Below are 22857 nucleotides of genomic sequence, written 5' to 3'. Positions count from 1 at the left end.
CACCTGTGGCTCATCTGGCTGGAGCACAAGAACCTTCCCTTGCTGGCTAGCTGTTTTGGTATCCCAGGTAGTGTGTCTGCAGAGTCAGACAGACATCCCAGAGTGCCTGTTTTAGAGTTTGAGGGACAGGAGAACAAGCTAGGATGAGGAGAGAAACAAAACTGTCCAGGGGACCCATCCATTACAATCAAGCCGTCTAACAGCTGATCCTGCAGCAGCCACTGGGCCTTTATAGTGGATCAGATTTTCCAAAAAGAGCTAGACCAGGAGACCATCAGTCACAAAAGGTGTAGCCTCAGAGGCTGGAGAGAAGCCAAGACAACCATGCCACAGAAACCCAGGGGAGAAAACATCTTCAAATCAATGCAGTGGATGGACCCTGGTTTCAAAAGCCACAGTGACCAACACGTGCCCATGGGCTTGGACACAGGGACCAGACAGGCCTCTGACAAGAGGCCACAGAAGCCAGAGAAGGTGAGGATGGGATAAAAAGCAAGGAAATGCTGAGAGCAGGAAAACTTCATCTAAAGTTGGGTAGGACGGGTCACCACAATGGTGCAGGAAGTGAGAGGTCAGGGTTGGCAAATGGGAAATGCTGGTCTCCGCTCTGGCACTCCTGGGCCCCACAGCTCTTCAGCCAGTCAGAGAACGCCACCCTCCTAACCCCCAAGCCCAGTGGGCTATGTGTCACTGTAAAAACACAAACAAACAAAAAGGCCCTGGCTGGTGTGGCTGAGTAGATTGAGTGTCAGCCTGTGAACCAAAGGGTCACTGGTTCAATTCCTACTCAGTGCACATGCCTGGGTTGTGGGCCAGGTCCCCAGTAGGGGGTCTGAGAGAAGCAACCACACATTGATGTTTCTCTCCCTATTTCTCTTCCCCTCTTTCTAAAATTAAATTTAAAAATTTTTACAAAAATTAAAAAACCCACAGGATGTAAGATATGAGAACCATGAGGGAGAAGTGGCAGTATCTGCTCTCCAGAAACAAAATGTCATTCAACAGTGCTCATCTGAGGTCAGGCTCAAGCCCCAAGCCATGCAGGCCAGCTGCAGAGGTCTGTCCTTCAGGGCCTGTGTCCTTAGCCACTTGCCCACCCTCTGTAGGTTAGCGCAGACTTCCTGCCAACTCCCTTGTGGCCACCACCTCAGGACCTGCTGAGGATGCAGCTGCCCGAGCCTGTCGCCTCCTTTCCCAGTGCAGTTCCCAGAGGTGGGCAAGGGCACAGTGGACACTCCAGGATACTTTCAGGCTGCACTCCTGGTTGGGATCATTCTCCATGAGGACCTGCAAGCCAGCAGTGAAGTGGGACAGGGCCTGGGCCAGGTGCTGAGGGCTCAGTGCACCCACATCAGCTTCCTCAGTCCCCACACCCACTGTGGCTTCAGAGAAATCCAGTTCTGGTGTTTTGGAGGGTAGGCATTTCCTTGCTTCCCAGGGCAGCCCAGAACTGTTAGTATCTCCATCCTTTGCAACCTGGGGGTTTCCCCAAAGGTGGGGGTTCCACATGGGCCTGCAGCAGGCTGATAACATCGGCCTCTGCTATGTCCCCAAGGCCCACATGGCTGGCCAGTGCCACAATGCTGCGGCGGAGCTGGGGCACGGTGTCGGGCTCCAAAGTACTGGCAGGCACACACTCAGGCCAGAGCTTCCTCCAGGCACTGTTCAGAGTATTGGGCTGAAGCTCTGCCCAGGCCTGGGCAATGTTGTCTACTGCAGTCATGACAGTATAGCTGCGCCAGAACTCCCACATGGAAGGCCGGTCTCCACCAGCCTTCTTCTGGACCAAATGGCTAAGTGTGAGGCGTAGGTAATGGGCCTTGAAGGCAGCAATGATGCTCTGGTTCATGGGCTGGATCAGGGTCGATGTGTTCTTGGGTAGGAACTCAACGCGCACATGGGCTGAGAGACTACCCAGATGGGTGGGATGGCAAGGTGCACTGTCCAGGAGCAGCAAGGCACGGTGTGGAAGACCGTGGCTGGCGCAGTAGCTCTCCACAGCAGGGCAGAAGCAGCCAGTAAACCAGTCCTGGAAGATGTTGGGTGTCAGCCAGTCATTGCCGTTGGAGCACCAGACTACAGGCAGGCTGGCCTTGGAGCAGCCCTTGAGGGTGCGTGGGTTCTCTGAGGGGTACACCAGCAGGGGCTTCAGTTTGAAGTCACCAGCTGCGTTGGCACCCAGCAGCAGGGACAGGTGGTCCTTAGGGGCCTTGGGCCCAGGCCTGGCTGCACCTTCCAGAGCCAGCAGCATGCGCTCAGGCAGCCTCTTCCAGAAAAGGCCTGTCTCATCAACGTTGAAGACTTGGCGTGGTGAGTAGCAACCCTCCTCCAGAATGGTATGTAGCACTGGGAGGTAGCAGGCTGCAGCCTGGGCATCAGCCACAGCAGGCTCATCCGTCAGTAGTACATTGTGGCGTGCCTTGAAACGAGCAAACCAGCCATTACTGGCCCCAAAGGTGTCAGCCTGGGCACCATTGCCCTGCTCATGCTGCAGCTGAGCGAAGAGATGTCGTGCCTTGTCCTGGATAAGCAGTGTGCTGACAGGCAGGTTATGCTGTTTCTGCTCCTCAATCCACAGGCTCAGCAGACGTTCCATATGACCCATCACCACACCCCGGCAGCGGGTCAGCTGCTTGGCACTGATGGGTGTAGCTGCCTGAGAATTAGCTCGGATCTTGTCCTTGTTGACACGGATTGAGGCAACAGTGGAGGTGGCTAGCCCTAGAGTCCGAGCAATCTGTGTCAACTTTTCACCTTCTTCAAATCTCCGAAGCACCTCCAACTTCACATGCAAGGTGATGGACTTCCGGTCCCGCTTGGCACTGTGGCGAAGGCAAATACCACCAAGGGGTGCCTTCCCTGACACCTGAAGGTGAGAATTTGTCTTCATTCCACCTCCTCGCACCATGCACCTTGACGACCTCTGTACCTCTTGCCCCTCCACAGTAGCTACCACTGTGCCCACAATGGTTTCCTCTTGGCCTCTCTGTAAGAGGGGGGTATATAAGCATTAATATGTGAACACATGGGAGTCCCAACCACTGCCCAGCCTTCCCATGCTCTCACACAGAGCACTGAACCCTGCTCAGGGGCATGCCCGTCCCTTCCCTTCCTACTGCTAAAAGCACTGCACACTCACATCCAGGCACTCTTTGTTTCTAGAAGTCCGTGGTGTCACTTAGTTTTAGCTCATGAGATCAAAACACAGCTGAGACTTCACTCTTCCCTCCCTGCCCCTGCAAATCTCCTAAGAGCATCTGGAAACCCTGACCCACCTCCCTGACATGGATGAGCAGATGAGCTACCCAGCTCCACATCTCTCACTCAGAGACATGGGTTATCAGAGTGGGAGGCTGAATAAGGATGTGTCCTGAAGACATCTGCATCCTAATACCAGGAACCTACGAGTAAATCACTTTACATGGCAAAAGAGACTTTGTGGGTTGTGATTAAATTAATCCTGAATGAGGGAGATTATCCCGGGTTATCAGAATGGACCCTAAATGTCATCACAGGGGTCCTTGTAACAGTAGGCAGATTTCACTCAGAAGGCAGCGTGAACACAGAATCCTATAGCCTATGGAAGGAACGAGTCCTATCAGCACCTTGATTTTGGCCCACAGAGACCCACTTCAGATTTCTGACCTCCGAGACTCTAAAATGATAAATCTGTATTGCTTTAAAGCACTAAGTTTGTAGTGATATGCCACAGCCATCATAGGCAACTCTCACAGAAGGGAACTTCCCTAACTCCGACCACCACTGGGGAGTACTTGGGGATAGGGGAGGAAGGTGGTTCTCCACATAGAGTCAATAAGAATCCAGTCAGATCCAGTCACCCTCTGCTCAGAGCCCTTCCTGCCTCCCCTCTCTCCCTGAGGAAAAGCCACTACATTCTCACTTTCCTCAAGCCTCCTCCTCTTCTTTGCTAACTCCTGACTCAGGCCTTTGCTCCTGTGGTTCCTTTCGCCCAGAGCTAGGGCTCTTTCCTCTTGTCTATACAACTTGTTCCCTCTCCTCCTGCAGATCTCTGCTCGAATGTAACCTCCACACCTAAGTTTTACTGTGCACCTGTCATACACTGCCCGAGGGCAGGAGCCCTGTCTGCAGAACTGTCTGCTGCATCCCCAAAGCCAGGAATAATAGTGCCTGGTACTTTGCAGGCACCCTGTAGGCGCTTGCTGAGTAAATTATTAAATGAAGTACAATGGTAAGACTGGCTTCCTGCCCTGTCCCTTTTACACTTTCAACCCTGTGAAAGTAGCACCTAACCAAAACAATAAAGTTGTTTTTGAAGGAGTGCCACGTGAAAAGGAGGGACAAATGGCTAACGGGTCTCTGTATTTGGAGTGGCTCTGGCATCTAGAACGAGTACCTTCAGGGCTGCAACTGCCTTGAAACCAGGTAGTACAGCCCAAGGGGCCCTCAAGCCGGGGAAGCAGGGCAACGTGGGTGGGCAGGCCCCGAATACCAAGCCACTCGTGCCCATCCTTCTCTCTCCGCAACCATACCTTCCCTTACTCAATCACAATTTTAACTTAAGTCACTCACTGATCCTTTCATTCCCTGGTTTCCCAGACCCGCCGCCCGGGAGAGCTCGCCGACCTACGTCTCTCGATACTACATTTCCCAGAAAACCGCGGGGACTGTCGAACACTCCAATTGGCCCAGTGGCGCACATCCTGGGCTGCGCGCGCAGCGGCCTCGCCTTCCCACTGGCCGGAGCCGTAAGAAAGGCCGCCCCCATCCCCGGAACCTGGCCTGCGCGCAGCCGACCGCCCTTACCTCAGGACGGCAACGCGGGCCGGCTGCTTCAACTGGGCTGGTGGGGCTGCGGCCCTTCCCCATGTCCTACTTTCACAGCACCTTTCCCCGGAGGTGGCTGAAGCCAGCCTCCATCTGGTCCGCGGAAGCGAAAAGTTGCCGCGTGGGGCGCACCTCCGACGCCGCTCTGGGCGCTCGGGCTGCCGGGAAATATAGTTCGGTGATGAGGCTACTGAGTGCGGAGTCCAAGCAGGGCAGCCCCAGGGTGTCGGCGCCTAATTTTTTTCTCGTTCACATCTTTCCCACCGCCTACTTTCTGTCAGCCTTTCCATCATCCTCCCTACCTCTTTCCCTTCCTGGCTCTGTCACACTGTTCTCTCTTGTTCCATGTCTGTCCCCCGTCCTGGAAACTGATTCCCTTCCGACTGTCAACATATAATTTTCAAAAAAGGTAAAAACAAGCGCGCTCTCCCTCTCTGGAGCACTCCTGTGTCTTTCCCTTAACCCTCCACCCAGGCACCTTCTCTTTGCCTTTCTCTCTCCTAAACTCCAAGAACTCTTCTTTTGCTTCTGTAAATTGTTTCCTGAGCCTAAGAAGCCTAGCTGGCTCACTTCTACTACCTTTGTACCTTTCTAAATAACACTTTCTGATTTTTTTTTTAAATAAACATAAAAACATCCATGGCTGGTGTGGCTCAGTGGATTGAGCTCGGCCTGCGAACCAAAAGGTCACCGGTTCGATTCCCAGTCAGGGCACATGTCTGGGTTTCAAGCCAGGTCTCCATGGCCAGGTGCATTGAGAGGCACCACGCATTGATGTTTCTCTCCACCTCTTTCTCTCTCCTTTCCCTTCTCTCTAAAAATAAATAAAATCTTTTAAAGGAATAGAAAGTGAGGTCATCCATTATTTTTTTTAATATAAGATTTTTTAAATTTTTATTTATTTATTTTTAGAGAGAAGGGAAGAGAGGGAGAAAGAGGGAGAGAAACATTGACCTGCAACCCAGGCATGTGCCCTGACTGGGAATTGAATCCTCGACCTTTCGGTTTGCAGGCCAGGGCTCAATCCACCGAGCCACACCAGCCAGGGCAGGTCATCCATTATAAAAGACTAGAAAGTATTTTTTAAAAAATAAAGGGAAAAGCAAACTCTAACTTTGACTTACTTCACGGAGGGAGCTAGGAGGATGACAGGTGATTCAAGGAAGATGAGAGAAGGAACAATGGAGTTGAAAAACAACACTAAATAAAAACGCAAAAGTTGGAGTAGTGCCCTAGAGCACAGGGGTCGGACAGAGGTGTCGTACAGTCCTATGACACTTAGGACTAGAGTCCTAAGGGTCCTAGAGTCCTTTGGGTCCTAGAGTGTGACACAACTCTAACCCTGGGGATACTTTTTTTATAAGGGACAGTGTGAGCATTTGCAACCTATCAACCTTTACAACTTAGCATCTAAATTCACACTATCTGGGTCCTGATCAAAGTAGTTGAATAGAGTTGCTTGGCTTAGGGAGTTGGGGTTCCTATTCATCTTTTTGTCTCATTGTCAAGTTTTGGGTAAGTTTTCCTAACAAGTCTACCACCAACTCTTTCTGGCTCTATTCTTGCTGTCCCCTTTTCTTAGTCTTTGAAAACTCTCAATCCATCTTATTGTATCTCTGATTTTTGTCTCTTTGTTCTCTTGCCTGTGTATTCCTGGTCCTTGTCAGTCCCTTGAATCTCAGTGTCTACACTTCTGGCCCCTGTGAATCTATTCTCTCCCTCTTTCTGTCCTGTCACCTCCATTCCTTCTTGATCTCCATCCCTGTTGCTAACTATTCTGGCACCCCTGTCTCCCCTGGTGTCACTCCCTGACCCGCTGGATTCTTATCACATTATCTAGCTCAGAGAGAGTAAAGATCCCTCTCTGTTCTTTCTCTCCGTCGGTTCACCTACTGGAGTCTCTCCTAGCCCCTATATCAGTCACTCCCTCCTCCCCTCTACCCCGCACATCTTTACCCAGTCCCCGCCCCACGCTTTACCCCAATTCCCCGCGCTTTTCCGACGCCCTCCACGCCCTTGGGTTGCCTAGGAGACCAATGAAACAGCCCCACAAGTTACCGTGGACATGCACCGACACGCCTATGCCAACCAAAGCAAACGTTGCACACGCGCGCACGGAGGGCCCGGCTGACTACATCTCCCAGAAAGCACCGGGTGGAGTTACTCTTTTTTGCAATCCGGGTGGGTGTAGAGGAATTGCTCCTCCCCCAAGCTCCGCAGACAGTTTCCATGGAGACCCGGGATGACCGAGGGCGGTGATTGGTGCAGAACCGTACTAATCCACTGGAAAGCCCTTAGAGAATTGAGGCCGAGATGGTGGGAGGCGTGCGCGGTCGGGAAGATAGCACCGTCCGGGGAACCCCTGAGAAGCTTGCGCACGTCGACCGGAGCCCCGATACCTGGGTCAGAGGCGGGGAGCGCAGGAGCAGGCGTCCAGGAATGTGACCTGATCGTTGGGAACAACGCTATCCCGGGGAACAGGGTGGAAACAGACGAGGGTGGGAGAAGGGCAAGGAGACGCTGGGGCTGCTGCGTAGAGCATTCTGGGAGATATAGTCCGGCTAGGGAAGGGAAGTCGGCGAATTCGCATGCTCAGGAGCGGGAAAGCGGACCGCTGAGAACTAAGGTGAGGGCGGGGGGCTCTCATCGGGAAAGGCTTGGACGGGAATCGGGGTGGCGGCTGCCTTGCAGGTCCGGGAATACAGGGAAGGGATGTAGGCAACCCTTGCAGGCGGGCCCAGCGCTGTCGCCCGAGGCCGGTCTTTGAGCGTCAAGGAAGGAGACAGACCTTGGAAGCCCCGCCCCTGGTTGCCATGGCGCCACCAGGTCTTGCGTTGCTCCCTAAAGCGGAAGTTGCGCGTCAAAACTGGTAAATGTAGTTCGAGAACATCCGCAGGGTTCGGCTTAGCGATTGTCCAGCTTTCCCCTAGGGTTTTCGTGTTGATCTAGGACCTTAAGGAGCGGAGGGTTGGCTCACGGAATTTGGCTTCCCTCGAAATGGAATCCACCCTCTTAATAAATAAATGTCTTCATGAAGCCCAAGTCCTACAGCCTCAGGAGCAGCAGGGGTGGTGGTCGTCCTTATTAGCAGTTGAGGAAACAGGTTCACAGACACCAGCCAAGGTTATGTGGCAAATAGGCGAGACCGGAATCTTAGACCTTTATTGCAGTCTTCGGGTCCAGTGGTTGCAGGACCTTTCTTTGCAGGCCTCTGGAAACCCCCATCACCTTCTAGGTCTACCTAAGTCAGGAACCCGAGGAGACGACAAGACATTGCATGATGTGATAAGCAGGGCTCAGAGGATGGGGCTGAATTGAGAAAGGATGCCACCTGGGTGTTGAACCACACAGGGGAATTTGGACAAGTGGAGGGAGGCTGCCCTGTGGAACCAAGATGGCAGGTGAATGTCTGAGATTGGGTGGAAGAGTGGATGGTGCAATAATGGACTGGCATGGGGATGGGTAGTGGTGCAGATGCACAGGTGGGGCGTGTTGTGTCATTCACCTGTTAGGAGGAAGGGCTACAGGGCTACAGGGCCAGGATAAGGTAGTGCACATTGAAGGGCAGGCTTTAGGGGAATGAAGAGTGACTTCCAGGCCTAAGAAGTCTTTGCTTGGAGCTGGGGGCTACCAGAGCCTCTGCGGGCCCCGCTAGAGAGACCAGAAACAGGTGGCTCATCCAGGACTAACCAGCCCCACAGGTCACTGGGATGTCCTCACCTGCCTTCTTCCTAGGCAAGTCTGAGGATGGGACAGCACACAGTAGACACTCAATGAGCACTTTGCTCTACTGTCATTGCAGCAGCTTTATCCCATTCGTCCCCCAGGGACAGACACTAGCCTCAGCCCAGACTGTCTTTCTGATGAGGCCCGCAGCACTGGGATCCCCAGGGCACACAGCCCCAGAAGACAAGAGGCCCATCATGGTGAAGCTGGAGGACTCTGAGGAGGAAAAGGAGGAGACGACCCCATGGGATCCTGGCCCAGAGGCTGCACGCCAGTGTTTCTGGCACTTCCGCTATGAGGAGGCAGCAGGGCCCCGAGAGGCCTTGGCGCTGCTCCGGAAGCTATGCCACCAGTGGCTGCAGCCCAAGGTGCACTCCAAGGAGCAGATGCTGGAACTACTGGTGCTGGAGCAGTTCCTGAGTGCACTGCCCACTGAGATCCAGGCCCGAGTGCGGGAACAGCAGCCAGGCAGCCCTGAGGAGGCTGTGGCCCTTGTTGAGGAGCTGCGTCAGAAGCCAGGAGGACCCCGGAGATGGGTGAGGCAGTTGCAGAGATCAGGGTTAACCTGGGGGATGCCATGCTCAGCTAAACCCCTGTCCCTTGTGGTTTGGAGTGGTCACCTACAGCAGACCCCATGCAAGGGTCAAGGACACCGGGAGGGATGCAGGGTGGGTGTCAACAACAGGATAGCAATTGCAGGTGGTTCCTTCACTCCCTGTGCACTCCTTGGGGGTTGGGGATCTCTGGAGGACCTACTCTGTCAGGACCCCTGGAATCCTGTGATGGGGTCTAGCACAACTGCCTGTCTGCGCCTCTGATGGAGAGGGGGCACCTCCCCAGGTCACAGTCCAGGTGCAGGGCCAGGAGGTGCTATCAGAGAAGATGGAGCTCTCTGACTTCCAGCCACTCCTTCAAACCAAGCCTAGGATTACAGAACCTGGGCCTGATACCCCTGGAGCCACACAGAGGTCACCGCTGAGTCTTCATGTGAAAGAGGAGCCCGAGGTTACAGAGGACCCAGGTGAGGGCAGGCAAGGTAGGCAGGGCCCAAGGCCTAACTGAATAGAGACTGGGAGCCTGGCCTGAGCAGTCTGAAGCACACTGGGCCAGTCATCTGGTGGACTGAATCATTCCCATGCATGGAGGCCTCACATCCCAGCCAGCCAGTGGTTGTCATGGCCCCCTTGAATGCCAAGCCTGAGTGCCACAGCTGTGTTTCCATGTGTGAGAGGCATGTGGAGTTCACTGCCCAAGGAGATCTATTGGGGGATGTCATCTAGTCACTGGGGAACAAACAGTAGGCTGGGGTATGGGTGGGTGTGGCTGAGGGAGGACCCCAAAGTACTGGGGGCCTGCCCCTCCCTTGTACACCTATCAGGCAGGTGCTACAGCTGACCACCCACCCACCATTCTTGTGTGGATCCTCATGCAATGCCCCTCTCTTGCCCTCACTATCCATCTGCCCAGGTTTTCTGCAGGCATGCAGGGCACAGACCTGAGCCACCTCCTCCTCCTGCAGCTCCTCTGTGGCCTTCCAGGTTCCCTGCTTTGCTCTACCCTGAGCTGGGCCCTTAGAGCCACCCTGCCATACCCAGCCCCAAGTTAGCACCTAGCTCTCACCCAACCTGGATCCCAGCACCTGGCCCATCACTGAGGGCAGAGGGGTGGGAACAACCTTGGGCTGTCTGACTCCACCCTTCCTCTCCAGAATTTCTGGATTCTGGGCCTCTAGCCAGCCCCCACGAGGCCAATTCCACCCTCCTGCTTGAGGAGGCCCAGGTAAGCCCCACACAAGCCAAGCCTCTGTGGGTGGGGGTCCGGTAGGTCCCTCCCTGAGTCTAGCAAGGCACAGATGAGCAATCACCACTGTGGTTTCAGGGCTGTGGGATGGTGCTGGACCAGGCCTCTCTCCACAGCAAGACTGGGCTTAAGGGGCCCTCATGGACGGAACTCCCTGGGGCCCTATGGCAAGAACAACCTGGGAGCATCTTCTCCCCAGGTAAGATGGGTGTGGTGGGAATGGGTCCTCTGTGTGAACAGTAACATACCTGCCTATCCCACTCCTAGCCCTGCTCTCCCATCCCTTGTAACATCAACTTTCAGCATCTCCTGCCCTCAAAAGCCAAGCTTTCCACTGACCCCATGCTCCTCCAGCTGCTACTCCTCACCACAGTGAAACTTCCCAAGGCCAGAGTCTGTGTTCCCCAAACCCATGCCTCCCATCTCTGTGCCCCCTGGACTCTGTTGACAGCATAGGGAGGGTGAGTGACTAGGAGAACAGGTAGTAGACAGAGTGGGCAGGCAGGAGGGGCCGTGACAGTGGGGATCAGGCAGGACAGTGGGATTCTCACCAATCACCCAGGTGTTCACCCCAGCCTCTCAGTCCTAGCTTGGACATCATCCAGACTCCTGATCTCTTCCTTCCTGTTCCCTGGACCCATCCTTTTTGATTCACTCCCTTGCTTTAGTGGATGTTTCTGAGACACATTTGTCTTACACTTTACATTAGATCAAAGTTTGGCCGGAGAAAGAATTCTTCTTATTAAGTTAGTCACATACCTTTTTTTTTTTAAATCACATTATTAGTGACCCTTTCCCATTTGAAAAACACATCTCAGTGGTGGGAAATGGCTGGAATGGTTTCTTTGATTTCCTTCTCCATTGTTTTTTTAAGACTATTTTTAGAGAGGAGGGGAGAGAAACATCAACATGTGGTTGTCTATTTTGCAGCCCCCACTGGGGACCTGGCCTGCAACCCAGGCGTGTGCCCTGACTGGGATCAAACATGACCCTTTGGCTCACAGGCTGGTACTCAGTCCACTGAGCCACACCAGCCAGGGCTGCCTTGTTTTATTCTGGTTTCTGGAATGCCTGTTCTTTGGCTGTTTATCTTTTCACTCCAATCTTCCATCCACTTGTGTTCTGTTGTCCAGAAAAGTTCATCAGTTGTGTCTTTCAGGCATTGTGTGGAGATGTGCATATCTGCTAACAGTTTTAATTTCCAAGAGTGTTTCATTCCTTGAACATTCATTTTTATAGCCACTTCCTATTGTTTTTATAGTTGTCTTTCCCTAAGGATAGCAGTAAATTGTTTTTTAAGTTTTCTCCTCGTACTGTGGTCTCTGTTCCCTCCAGGTTGTCTGCTTTCGTGTAAGACGAGGGATCACCACCAATCTGATGGCTCTTAGCAAGTGGATGAGGGTGTGGAAAGGACAGGGGGGGATCAGACCCACATATTAGGGAACATGAGCGGGTGTGGGGAGTGTTACTGGATGCCAGTGAAGGATCTGTAGAGCACTCTGCCTGGGCCATTTGGAGCGCACCTTGATCTAATCCTCTTCAGGTCTTACCTGAGTCCTCTCCCAGGAAACAGGCTGGTGTCTCAGCTCCAATATGGCTTCACTTTATCCCACAACTTCCTCAGTAGGGTCTCCCACCTCAACCCAGCCTTTTTGCCAAAAGGGAGAAGAGACCCAGAATCTGAGCTGCAGTAGTGCCCACTGTTTGCTCAGCATTCTGTGCAGAGCCCAGGGCTGTTCTGTGCCCAGCTTCTGCTTATAAAACAGCCTCCTCCACCTGCATGACACTGCTACCCCTGCAAGGCCAGAGGTACATGGTGCCTCCAACTCCTGAATTTTTTTAGTCTTCCTTAGGGTAAAAAATGTTGATATTTTGTTTTGTTTCCCCACTGATTTAGTATTCACCTTCTCCAGTCTGGTACACAGTCACCAACTCATCTGCTTTCCAGAGTAGACACTATCAGGTCTGTTTCCTTTTCTCTTCATCTTTGGGAATCTTATATAAAACAACAACAACAACAACAAAACTTTATTGTTGTTTTACTTATTTCAAGATGGAACAATTTTAAATAGATGGCATTGTTTCCCAAAAGTCACCATCTGCTATGTTATCAGAAAGGAGGATCATTCATTCTTTCTCCATAATGTCTTTGTTTCATAGATGCCGGTCCCTCCTTTGAGGATTTGGAAATAATTTAGTTTCCTTCCCAGGCTGGCTAGCCCAGTTTCCTCAGCTGTGAGTTCTCTCACTGGTTGCACTGTTGACAGACTACCTGTCTGAGTTCTATGAGCTTGTTGCATCGCCCTAGGCAAGGGGCTGCCACAGGGTCCATCAAAACCCTGAGGTGGCCCTGGCTGGTATAGCTCAGTAGATTTAAGTGTGGGCCTGCAAACCAAAGGGTCACTAGTTCAATTCCCAGTCAGGGCACATGCCTGGGTTTCAGCCCAGGTCCCCTAGTAGGGCATGCATGAGAGGCAACCACACATTGATGTTTCTCTCCCTCTCTTCCTTCCCTTCTCTCTAAAAAGAAATAAAATCTTTAAAAACAAAAAAAACCCCGAAGTGAAGGTTCATCTGGTCCCCAGGCCATTCAAGGAGGATACCTCTGCAGCCCAACCAAAAGCAAACAGGTCATTCCTGTGTAGGTCTATGGGCGTACTGGGCTGTCACAGCCCTTGTCCTCAGCCACCAGCTTCAGTCCCTGGGCTTTAAGGCTCACTGTACCAGGCTCTGGATCCCTGAACCTCACCAGCTGGCCTGTCTTGCTTTGGAATTGCCCAAGGTACTTTTAAGTTATGTTCTCCATGTCAGACCTAAAAGCAGGATCTGGTATATGCCCCTTCTGCTATTTAGGTTTCAGCTGCCAGCCAGGCCCAGCCTGTACTGCATGGCTGACCACTTCTTCCAGCTTGGGACTTCTCTCAGTTCACAACCCCAGTCTTTATCCAGCCACACTGGTAGCATACCTTGGGTTCCCTGGTGGATTCCTCCTTTGCAGCCCCATATTTTCCTCAGGCTGCATATGCTGTAGACAACTATAGCTCCCACACTCAAACACAGCTTCCCCAGCCACCTCAGTCTCCCCCATCAGGTCTCCTATCTGTTCCCCTTGCCCCTCAACTGTGTATTTCCTGTGCAGCCAGTTTTTTTTTTTTTTCTTTAAGATTTCTATTTTTTAGAGTTGGGAGGGAGAAAGGGAGAAACATCAGTGTGTGGTTGCCTCTAATGCACCCCCCACTGGAGACCTAGCCCGAAACTCAGGCATATGCTCTGACTGGGAATTGAACCAGCAATCCTTTGGTTTGCAGGCTGGCACGCAGTTCACTGAGCCACACCAGCCAGGATGGAATTCTTATAAGGTTAATTAGCACCTTGCCTCTGGAGAGTTTCTCAGTTTGTCTTTTTTTTTTAACTTAAGTTGTTTTTGATGTGCACAAGTTATTTCCTTTGATATAATTTACCTGCCTTTTGATAACTTACGGGTTTTTCTGCCACCACTGAAGCCCTTGATACTCTGTCTCCTTGATTTGACTTCTTCTAGGCTTCCTATTCTCCTGCCTTGCTTCTCAGTGGCCTTTGCTTGTACTTTCTCCATTACCCAGCATCTACTCCTGAGCTCAGATTGTGGCTAGAGGCCACTCCTTTTCTCCACAGACACCCCTCCACCCCACTCCATTTGATCTCGTGCAGGCCCAGGGCTCCATATGCCATGCAAATACCATAGCACCCAGGTTTGTATTTCCCTGAAGACGGAGCCCCTGACTCTTGATCCCACACCTACATGTACACGCTGTCCCTCAGGTGCCCTGTGGGCATTGAGCAAGGCACATCAGACCCACCCACGTCTATGCATTTGTGGAAACCATCCTCACCCACCTGGTGATACAAGGACCACCTTTGCAAACAGCCCCTCTAGAAAGGTGATGTTTTGCAAACTGAAGTCAGACCTGGAAAGCCTGTACCAAGCTTCTTAGTCTTCCTCCCCATGTGAGATTCTGTCCCTTTGTCACCTCCTGGGGATACCTGCACAGATAAAGTCCCTGCTCCTCTGTCTGCCTCCTTGGTCAGTGTCAGGAGCCTCCAGTTCACACTGTTTACCCAGGGCTAGGATGCTCTGGGCACACAGTGGGTTCTGTCACAAAGGAGTGGATCCCTTTGTGCAATGCAGGGTTTGCGCTCCAGATGGACAGTGTCTCTGCTGGCCCAGGCACTGTGAGCCCCCACCTCCACTGGGACCATGGTGTGGCTGGCCTCACAGGCCAACTCCAGTCACCCTTGCAAGAAGGTGGCTTCTCACATGCACTCGTGCTCCCCAGCGACCCAGGAGGTGAGCAGGACCCCACGGATGAGGATCCCCGCCAGGGTGTGGGCCGAATAATGACCACTACCTGCTGGCCAGCCCCCAGGGGTCGGAGCCGAGGCCGTCCCAGCACAGGTGCCGGGGCAGTACGAGGTGGCCGTTGCGACGTGTGTGGGAAGGTGTTCAGCCAACGCAGCAACCTGCTGCGGCACCAGAAGATACACACGGGAGAGCGGCCATTTGTGTGCGGTGAGTGCGGCCGTGGCTTCAGCCGCAGCTCACACCTGCTGCGCCATCAGCTCACGCACACGGAAGAGCGCCCATTTGTCTGCGGCGACTGCGGCCAGGGATTTGTGCGCAGCGCACGCCTGGAGGAGCACAGGCGTGTGCACACGGGCGAGCAGCCCTTCCATTGCACTGACTGTGGCCAAAGCTTTCGGCAGCGCTCCAACCTGCTGCAGCACCGGCGCATCCACGGTGATCCTCCAGGTACCGGCACTGGGCCCCCCACGCCTCCCAGTGCACCGGAGCCCCCAGGCCCCTTCCCTTGCAGCGAGTGCTGCGAGAGCTTTGCGCAGCGTGCAGTGCTGCTGGAGCACCAGGCTGTGCACACGGGTGACAAATCCTTCAGCTGCGTCGAGTGTGGCGAGCGCTTCGGACGCCGCTCGGTGCTGCTGCAGCACCGCCGAGTGCACAGCGGTGAGCGGCCCTTCGCCTGTGCCGAATGCGGCCAGAGCTTCCGGCAGCGCTCCAACCTCACGCAGCACCGGCGTATCCACACCGGCGAGCGGCCCTTCGCCTGCACTGAGTGCGGTAAAGCCTTTCGCCAGCGGCCCACGCTCACACAACACCTGAGGGTGCACACAGGCGAGAAGCCCTTCTCCTGCCCTGAGTGCGGCCAGCGTTTCAGCCAGCGTCTCAAGCTCACGCGCCACCAGCGGACACACACTGGTGAGAAGCCCTACCACTGCGGTGAATGCGGCCTGGGCTTCACGCAGGTTTCGAGGCTCACAGAGCACCAGCGCATCCACACAGGCGAGCGCCCCTTCTCCTGCCCCGAGTGCGGCCAGTGCTTCCGACAGCATGCCAACCTCACACAGCACCGGCGCATCCACACGGGAGAGCGGCCCTATGCCTGCCCCGAGTGCGGCAAGGCCTTCCGCCAGCGGCCCACGCTCACGCAGCACCTGCGTACCCACCGGCATGAAAAGCCCTTCTCCTGCCAGGACTGTGGCCGGCGCTTCCACCAGAGCACCAAACTCATCCAGCATCAGCGTGTCCACAGTGCAGAGTAGCCAGGGCCCACTGACCCCTCTGTGTCCACCTCAGTTCTCTGTGTGTAGGGGGACACAGAGGGGGACAGAACACCTACCTTGCACGGGTGTTGTGAGGCCTGCCATCATATAGGTATACACAGATTGGCCCAGGGCCTAATCCCCCAGTAGGTGTTCAATAAACAGTAGAAGGAACCTGGCTCTGGATCTCCACACACACAATGCCACCCTACTTGCACCGGTTCCTCTCTAACAATCCCACATATCCATCACTTCCACTGCAACTGTGGTTCCTGACAGCCATGGCCCCCCCTGCAGAAGTGGCTCCTAGCAGCAACTGCCCATGGCTGCGAGGTTCCCCCACTTACTATGATTCCAGTACTGTTAGTTCAGGATGACTTCAACGCACACATCCATGGGTCAAACGAACTGGCAGGGGAGGACCTGGACTGGCTCAGTTCTCCGCAGCCTGCCAAGACCACTGGATGCAATAAAAGTAGCAAACTTGTGCCCAGGAGACCAGATGTGGCCTGGGATGTGCTTGTAAAACTAAACCTGGGAAGACATTCCTTAGATGTGAAAGGCCAGGGCCCCAAATTTGAAGCCTTTAGAAGTATATACATCCATCTGCCAAACCAACCTCCTGAGGAAAAACATGAAGAATGATGTTATAGCCACCCATGAAAGACTATTTCTGCAAAAACAGATAAAGGAAAGAAAAACCACCACTTCTGCAACTGGCCAGGGATACCTTTACAAGCTGGCCAAGTAGCTGGGGGTTAAGAATCCAAGTGCTGCCCTGGCTGGTGTGGCTCAGTGAATTGAGTGCCAGACTATGAACCAAAGGGTGGTTGGTTTGATTCCCGGGCAGGGCACATGCCTGGGTTGTAGGCTGGGTCCCCAGTGGAGGGTGCACAAGAGGCAGACAGGAAACACACATTGATGTTTCTCTTCCTCTCTCCCTTCCCCCTCTCTAAAAATAAATAAATAAATCTTTAAAATCAACAACAACAAAAAAGAACCGAAGTCCTGCTTTGATCAATGTGGCTCAGTTTGTTGGGCATTGTCCCACAAAGCAAAAGGTCAGCAGCTCAATTCCCAGTCAGTGCACATGTCTGGGTTGTGCATTTGGTCCCAGGTTGTGACCTGTAGCAGAGGCAACCAATCGATGTTTCTAACATCAATGTTTCTCTCCCTCTCCATCTCCCTCCATTTCCTAAAAATAAGTAAATAAAATCTCTAAGAGAGAGAACTGTACTATGAGCAAGGCAGAGGGCTTGGATAGAATGACCACTTGGCATCACTTGGCCAGAACCAAAGACGAACCCAGGAGAAGCCCAAAGCATTGGTCATCTTATGAAAACTACAACAGTGCCCACCCAGCCTGTCCCTGGATCTTCTGTACTTGAGCCCATAGTTCCCTCCTTAGCCCAGCCTACCCATGCCACATCTATCCAGTTATACTAACCCCAACCACAACCTCCCAAATCTATTCACTTCTCTCCCCAGCACTACTATGATCCCAGCTGCCAATCTCTAGTCTGGAGGTCCACAGCACTCAGCCTCCCTTTGCCACCTGCTCCTGCCCTGCTGTTTTGAAATGGACAATATCTTCCCAGTGTTAGCTTGCAGGGGCTATGCTAACACCCCCAGGTGCACTTCCACCCTCACTCCTCCTTCCACATCTCTGACCCTAGCTTCCCTCAGGGCCTCTGCATATGCCAAACCCTCTGCTGCCTCCAGGGAGGCTGCAGGCCCAGGGGCTACATGCACCCTCAACACACAAAACACCTGTGCCCTTTTGTCAATTAGATAAGAGTAAAGAAAGACATAGCCACACCACTTCCAACCCAGTCTCCTGCCTCAGTTTGGCCATCCCCTCTCTCTCTGGTCCAGCCCCCATGGACTCCTTTTCCCAGCATTTTTTGCACCGTTGAGTCAAAGTCACAATGTTAGAGACCACACAAGTCCAGTGTCACCTCTCCAGAGAACCTACATGGGCCTGTGGCAGATGAGCTTCAGCAAAAAGCCTGAGGATGGACACATGCACCACGCTAGCCAAAAGGAACTACCCTTGAGTCTTTGGTCACCAACCCTCACGTGAAGACAGCTTTAACAAAAATAACCAGCAAGAACAGAGTGGCTGACAAGAACAGAGTAGAAGATTTAGAGGAGGAGAGCTGAGTCTGGTAACCAGGACCAGTCATGTCTGAAGCCTGAGAACACTGGGATGGTTGCAAGCATGTCAGCTCCAAACCTGGGCTGTCTGAGGATTCTGAGCCCCCATTCTCACCTCAGCACATCGTTCTCAAGGAACTCAAGGGATGATGCTGGGAATGTGCGACTGGGACAACCAGGGTTCTGAAGAGTGCACGTGAGTTGGTGCCATTGAGAATGGAAAGGCTGGAAAGGGAAGCGGTTACAGAAAAACAGGTGGTATCAGTCCACTGGGCCAAAGGACACCAAGGCTCAGCACTCACGGAGCAGAGTCTACGTGGAGACTGCAGCCGGGAAGGTCGACAGACCAAAATTCGATAAGGTGGGAGGAGACTCACTGAGCTGCGGACAGAGGCTGGGGTGATGCCCGAGTCAGGACCAAGTAGGCGCTGGGGATGAGAGCGTCAGGGCGGCTCCGCGGAGGTAAGAAACACGAACCGGGAACTGCGGGGCTTATCCAAGCGCGACCCCAACAGGACCATCGAAACCGGGTCTCCCACAACGCTCCGGGCGGTTACGGCATGTCTTCTCAATGCCAGGAGGGAGCGTGTCGCGTGCGTCACCCTGAGACGGGGAAGGCCTGAGCTGCAGAGTGCCAGCCGCCCGCAACCGCCAGACCCCGGCACGGAAGATCCTCAGCCGCCAGACGGTTTCCGCGGTGACAGTCGAAAATCGCAGAACCGCCCGACGCCACTTCCGCCCGCCCTCCAGGGCACCCTGAGCTGTGATTGGAGGGAGGCTGGGTCCACCCATGACGCTCTGCGCGCCGCCGCTGGAACTCAGGATACACGCGAAAAGTGGCCTCACCCTTCCAAGTCCTCCCCTCACCGCAGAACTCTCCATGGTTCATGACCACTCAGGCACAACACATGTTAGTTAACTCAACTAAAATCTCCGCGAGCGGGCTGTCGGGGTTTGCGCTGGGTCACCCTGTACCCTCAGCTCAACATCCCTGCCTAGTCCCAGGCTACCGCCCGCCGTAATCACAACGCCTCTGTTAGTGACCACCGGGACAAAGGCCTCGTTTGAGCAACCTCCGCCGCGGTCTGGAGTATGGCAAGTGAGAATCGCCGTACCGCTAGTGAAGCAACCCGCATCTGCCCTACTTAATGATGGCGCCCCTTGCCTGGGCTCCGTGAGCGTTCCCGGAAGTGAGCGAGACACGACCGCACCAGCGGAAATACTCGAGCCTAGCCGAAAATACCCGAACTCTAAGCCCCAAAGCTGAGCAACGCTGGGCGGGGACAAGGAGGACCTGCGGCAGTGAAGGCTGCAGCTGCGCAGGCGCACAGAGCAGGCCGGGCGGGAAGAGCCGAAGCGAGCTGGCGGCGGAAATTTCCGAAGTAGTGGGGAGCCCGAGGCCGTTGCGGACCTCCGCGCCGACGCTGCCGCTCCCGCAAAAGCCGAGCCTACTCCAGTACACGGCCGCCGCCGCCTCCCTCCACCTCGAGCCACATCCTCTTCGCGGAGGAAACGAGAGAACGGGCAAGCGGCGCGACCCAGGGAGCCCGTGTCAGCAGCCGCAGCCGGGCCTGAGAGACCGGAGCGGGCGAGGGGGCGGAGAGAGCGGCTGGGTGGGGGCGGGGCCGAGCGAGCCGGAAGCAGCCGAGTGAGCCCGAGCACTGCCGAGCGAGGCCGAGGCGCCGGGCCAGGCCGGAGCCGGACTACGGGAGCCGACGCGGGCCGCGCGGTGGGCGCGGAGCGGCGCGGCAGGCCGGAGGGGCCGCGGCAGCAGAGGAGAAGGCCGCGTCGGCCGGTCCTAGTGGCGGAGGCGGCGCGGGCGGCGGCGGGGGGCCGGGTGGCCGGGGTCCCGGGCCCCGCAACGGCGGCGGCGGCGGCAGCAGGATGATCAAGCTGTTCTCGCTGAAGCAGCAGAAGAAGGAGGAGGAGTCGGCGGGCGGCACCAAGGGCAGCAGCAAGAAGGCGTCGGCGGCGCAGCTGCGGATCCAGAAGGGTAGGGGGGTCAGGGGTGGGGGTGGGGGTCGGAAGTCAGGGCATGGGATGGGGTAAAGAGGGAGTCAGGAGTTGGGTAACGCGCTCTCCTGGGGTCAGTGGTGGCCGAAATTGGGGGGCCGTGGATGTGGAGAGTCAGAGGTCAGGGCCTGGACTTTGGGGTGATGGGAGGATCAGAGGTGGGATAATGCAGTCACCGGAGGGTAAGAGATTGGGGGCACAGGATGGGGCATTTAGGATACTTAGACAGTCTGGTATTGGGGGCTAGGTACTGAGTCTGGGGGTCAGACGAGAACCTGGATGGCAGGAAGAGAACATGGGGATACTAGAGGCCGGGTGCTAGGGATAAAAGTGGGAGAGGATTTTGTGATTATGCTGGGGTCACTGGGAATCTGAGACTCAGATGGGGTGGAGTAGGTTCTGGGGTCTGAGAGTTTGGGTGACAGGTGGTGGAGGAAAGGATGATGGATGCCAGGAGAGTCAAGAGCGGTATAGGTTGGCGGGGCTGGGAACTCACTGGTCTGGGGGTTAGATAGGAACCTGGATTTGGGGTGACCGGTAGAGAGGAGAGCAGAGGGATGATGGAGACCCGGGATTGGTGAGGGGATGTGGGGTATGAGTGGCAGGGCCCTTGAGTTTCAGTGGACAGGTAGTGATTAGCAGAATCCACTAAATAGTGAAAGTTGTGGCTTGGGATCCTGGGATTTGGGATAGTCAGAGGCTCTTGGGGACCACCTGGGCATCGAGACTGTTAGGAGCTGAGATGGGGTCCTAGCTATTGGGTACAGGGATTTGGAGCTGGGAGTTCAGGGAAGTTGGAGTTTATTCCAGGGCAGATGCTAAAGCATGTTTGCATGTTTGGGCTGTGCTGTGGATCCAGAAGATGCTGCTTGGAGACTGGGAAGGAGAAAGTAGGGACAGGGTTGGGGGGTGTGGGGCACAGCCCAGGACAGAGCCCTGGGGTCCTGGAGGAGGCAATAGGATCTCTGCTGGCACCTTCCCTGCTCTGATCACCCTCTTCTCTCCTCCCCCTTCCCTCTCCTTGTGCTCCTCTGCTGTGTAAACGCAGACATAAACGAGCTGAACCTGCCCAAGACGTGTGACATCAGCTTCTCAGACCCAGATGACCTCCTCAACTTCAAGCTGGTTATCTGTCCTGATGAGGTGAGGGCACACTTATCCAGACTCCCAGGCACTGGGTAGGCCATGGCCCCATCTTGAATAGGGAGACCTGGTTCACCTGCCAGGCCCTGCAGGATGGGGGCCTGAGGCCTTTCTCTTCTCTCCTCTCACAGGGCTTCTACAAGAGTGGGAAGTTTGTGTTCAGTTTTAAGGTGAGTCCCAGGTGGGCAGGGGTGGCTTCCTGGGCTGAGAAGGTAACAGCTCTGGCTCCACCCAGGCACTGCCAGGACACTATCCACCTCCCCTCTTTTCCTGGAGCCAGGTGGGCCAGGGTTACCCGCATGACCCCCCCAAGGTGAAGTGTGAGACGATGGTCTATCACCCCAACATTGACCTCGAGGGCAACGTCTGCCTCAACATTCTCAGGTGAAGGCACTGGCCCTCCACTGCTCTCCCCAGTCCTGCCTCCCAGGCCACCTCATGGCCGTGCACTGAATCAGTTTCCATCCCTTCCCTCCCCCTGTGGTCTGTGTTCCTGTGTCTCTTCATTTCCAAGTGTTCTTCCTCATGGCATGACCCTGACTTTCTCCCTGGCTTGTGCCGCTCTGTGCCCTCCCCCTAGCCTCACATCCACACTGTCCTGTGCCCTGTGCCTGACCTGTCCAGTCCCAGCAGGGTCTGTGGCAGCCTCCCACCCACTGGTCCCTGAACCTCATGCTCTCTGCCCACAGAGAGGACTGGAAGCCAGTCCTTACGATAAACTCCATAATTTATGGCCTGCAGTATCTCTTCTTGGTGAGTAGGGTTGGGTGGGTAGGGCTTGGAGAAGTTGGTCTCCCTACCCCTTGGACCTGTTGACCCTCACCTACACTGGCTACAGGAGCCCAACCCTGAAGATCCACTGAACAAGGAGGCCGCTGAGGTCCTGCAGAACAACCGGCGGCTGTTTGAGCAGAATGTGCAGCGCTCCATGAGGGGTGGCTACATCGGCTCCACTTACTTCGAGCGCTGCCTGAAATAGGGTTGGCGCACACCCACCCCTGCCAGGGCCACCAGCCCCGGCGTCCCCTGCAAATATTTATTAGGGGCCACAGGTGGTGGGCATGGGGCAGCAGGTGGGGGAATCCCATGCCCCAGCCTTGCCTCCCCTTCCTGCCACCCGCTCCTAGTTATTTTTTTTTTAACCACCATGTGATTAAGGTCGGCGCTGCCTCCCCACCCCCAACCCCAACCAGCTCAGCGATGGGAAATGAATTGGCTTGTCTAGCCCCCCGCTGGGTGCCGTCCAGCCCCCGCCACTCTGGGTTCTGGGGTGGGTGGCCAAGGGGACTGGGTGGCTGGGGCCCTGCCACCCCAACCCTTCACCACTGGAGGTCGCACCAGGCTATTAAAGGGGAATGTTACTGCATGGCCTCCGCCTCTTCCTTCTGTGGGGTTGGAAGGGGCTGCTGATGTCCATGGCGGGTATATCAGCTTGGGGGAAAGTTTGCACAATCACCGCCGCCACTCCCTTTTGCCATGGGCGTGTGGGCCAATGGAGGAGAACCTTGCCTGGTGCTACCAGGTGCCTGAGGTCCATATACATCAAGGAGAGGGTCAAAGTCCCTTGAAAACTGGGCCAAGTAGTGAGTTACATGATGGGTTGTACGACCTCCGAAG

At 54.8% G+C, this 22857-nt stretch overlaps 3 protein-coding genes across 7 annotated transcripts; 2 read left to right on the top strand and 1 right to left on the bottom strand.

The window, feature by feature from the left end:
• Positions 1-852: 852 nt before the first annotated feature.
• LOC123825527 (tigger transposable element-derived protein 1-like) lies at positions 853-19270 on the bottom strand. Of its 3 annotated transcripts, XM_045849001.1 has the most exons (3): positions 18462-19270; positions 4786-4964; positions 853-2986 (listed from the first exon to the last, which is right to left on the bottom strand). In XM_045849001.1, exons 2-3 carry the CDS (start codon positions 4846-4848, stop codon positions 1454-1456), a joined length of 1596 nt encoding a protein of 531 aa, XP_045704957.1. In that variant the 5' UTR covers positions 4849-4964; positions 18462-19270; the 3' UTR covers positions 853-1453. The 3 variants fall into 3 exon arrangements, with proteins under 3 accessions (XP_045704957.1, XP_045704976.1, XP_045704966.1); XM_045849020.1 differs by lacking the exons at positions 4786-4964; positions 18462-19270 and adding an exon at positions 6865-6909; XM_045849010.1 differs by lacking the exons at positions 4786-4964; positions 18462-19270 and adding an exon at positions 4552-4599.
• Positions 7110-16801, top strand: MZF1 (myeloid zinc finger 1). Of its 3 annotated transcripts, XM_045848852.1 has the most exons (7): positions 7110-7432; positions 8042-8207; positions 8634-9068; positions 9373-9553; positions 10241-10311; positions 10411-10531; positions 14501-16801. In XM_045848852.1, the coding sequence occupies exons 3-7, from the start codon at positions 8670-8672 to the stop codon at positions 15925-15927; spliced, it is 2199 nt and encodes a 732-aa protein (XP_045704808.1). In that variant the 5' UTR covers positions 7110-7432; positions 8042-8207; positions 8634-8669; the 3' UTR covers positions 15928-16801. The 3 variants fall into 3 exon arrangements, with proteins under 3 accessions (XP_045704808.1, XP_045704800.1, XP_045704819.1); XM_045848844.1 differs by lacking the exon at positions 8042-8207; XM_045848863.1 differs by lacking the exon at positions 8042-8207 and having other exon boundaries at positions 8609-9068.
• A 546-nt stretch (positions 19271-19816) lies between the features above and the next one.
• Positions 19817-22606, top strand: UBE2M (ubiquitin conjugating enzyme E2 M). The gene is made up of 6 exons (XM_045849221.1): positions 19817-20077; positions 21146-21240; positions 21372-21410; positions 21521-21624; positions 21930-21993; positions 22079-22606. Exons 1-6 carry the CDS (start codon positions 19969-19971, stop codon positions 22217-22219), a joined length of 552 nt encoding a protein of 183 aa, XP_045705177.1. The 5' UTR covers positions 19817-19968; the 3' UTR covers positions 22220-22606.
• Positions 22607-22857: the final 251 nt, after the last annotated feature.

This window comes from Phyllostomus hastatus, unplaced genomic scaffold, assembly GCF_019186645.2.
Source record: "Phyllostomus hastatus isolate PE091 unplaced genomic scaffold, TTU_PhHast_1.1 phas_contig_133, whole genome shotgun sequence".
NCBI lineage: Eukaryota > Metazoa > Chordata > Mammalia > Chiroptera > Phyllostomidae > Phyllostomus > Phyllostomus hastatus.
Note: the sequence above shows the minus strand (reverse complement) of the source record. Positions and strands in the feature narration are given on the sequence as shown.

What these genes read in the sequence shown, in the direction of transcription:
- LOC123825527 (XM_045849001.1), bottom strand. Translation starts at nt 4,848, where the DNA reads ATGGGGAAGGGCCGCAGCCCCACCAGCCCAGTTGAAGCAGCCGGCCCG. An exon ending in GCCCGCGTTGCCGTCCTGAG is followed by an intron (nt 2,987 to 4,785) that starts GTAAGGGCGGTC and finishes CCCCTCTTACAG; the next exon opens with AGAGGCCAAGAGGAAACCAT.
- MZF1 (XM_045848844.1), top strand. Translation starts at nt 8,670, where the DNA reads ATGAGGCCCGCAGCACTGGGATCCCCAGGGCACACAGCCCCAGAAGAC. An exon ending in CAGGAGGACCCCGGAGATGG is followed by an intron (nt 9,069 to 9,372) that starts GTGAGGCAGTTG and finishes GCACCTCCCCAG; the next exon opens with GTCACAGTCCAGGTGCAGGG. An exon ending in TGGGAGCATCTTCTCCCCAG is followed by an intron (nt 10,532 to 14,500) that starts GTAAGATGGGTG and finishes TGTGCAATGCAG; the next exon opens with GGTTTGCGCTCCAGATGGAC.
- UBE2M (XM_045849221.1), top strand. Translation starts at nt 19,969, where the DNA reads ATGATCAAGCTGTTCTCGCTGAAGCAGCAGAAGAAGGAGGAGGAGTCG. An exon ending in TGGTTATCTGTCCTGATGAG is followed by an intron (nt 21,241 to 21,371) that starts GTGAGGGCACAC and finishes CTCCTCTCACAG; the next exon opens with GGCTTCTACAAGAGTGGGAA. An exon ending in AGTTTGTGTTCAGTTTTAAG is followed by an intron (nt 21,411 to 21,520) that starts GTGAGTCCCAGG and finishes TCCTGGAGCCAG; the next exon opens with GTGGGCCAGGGTTACCCGCA.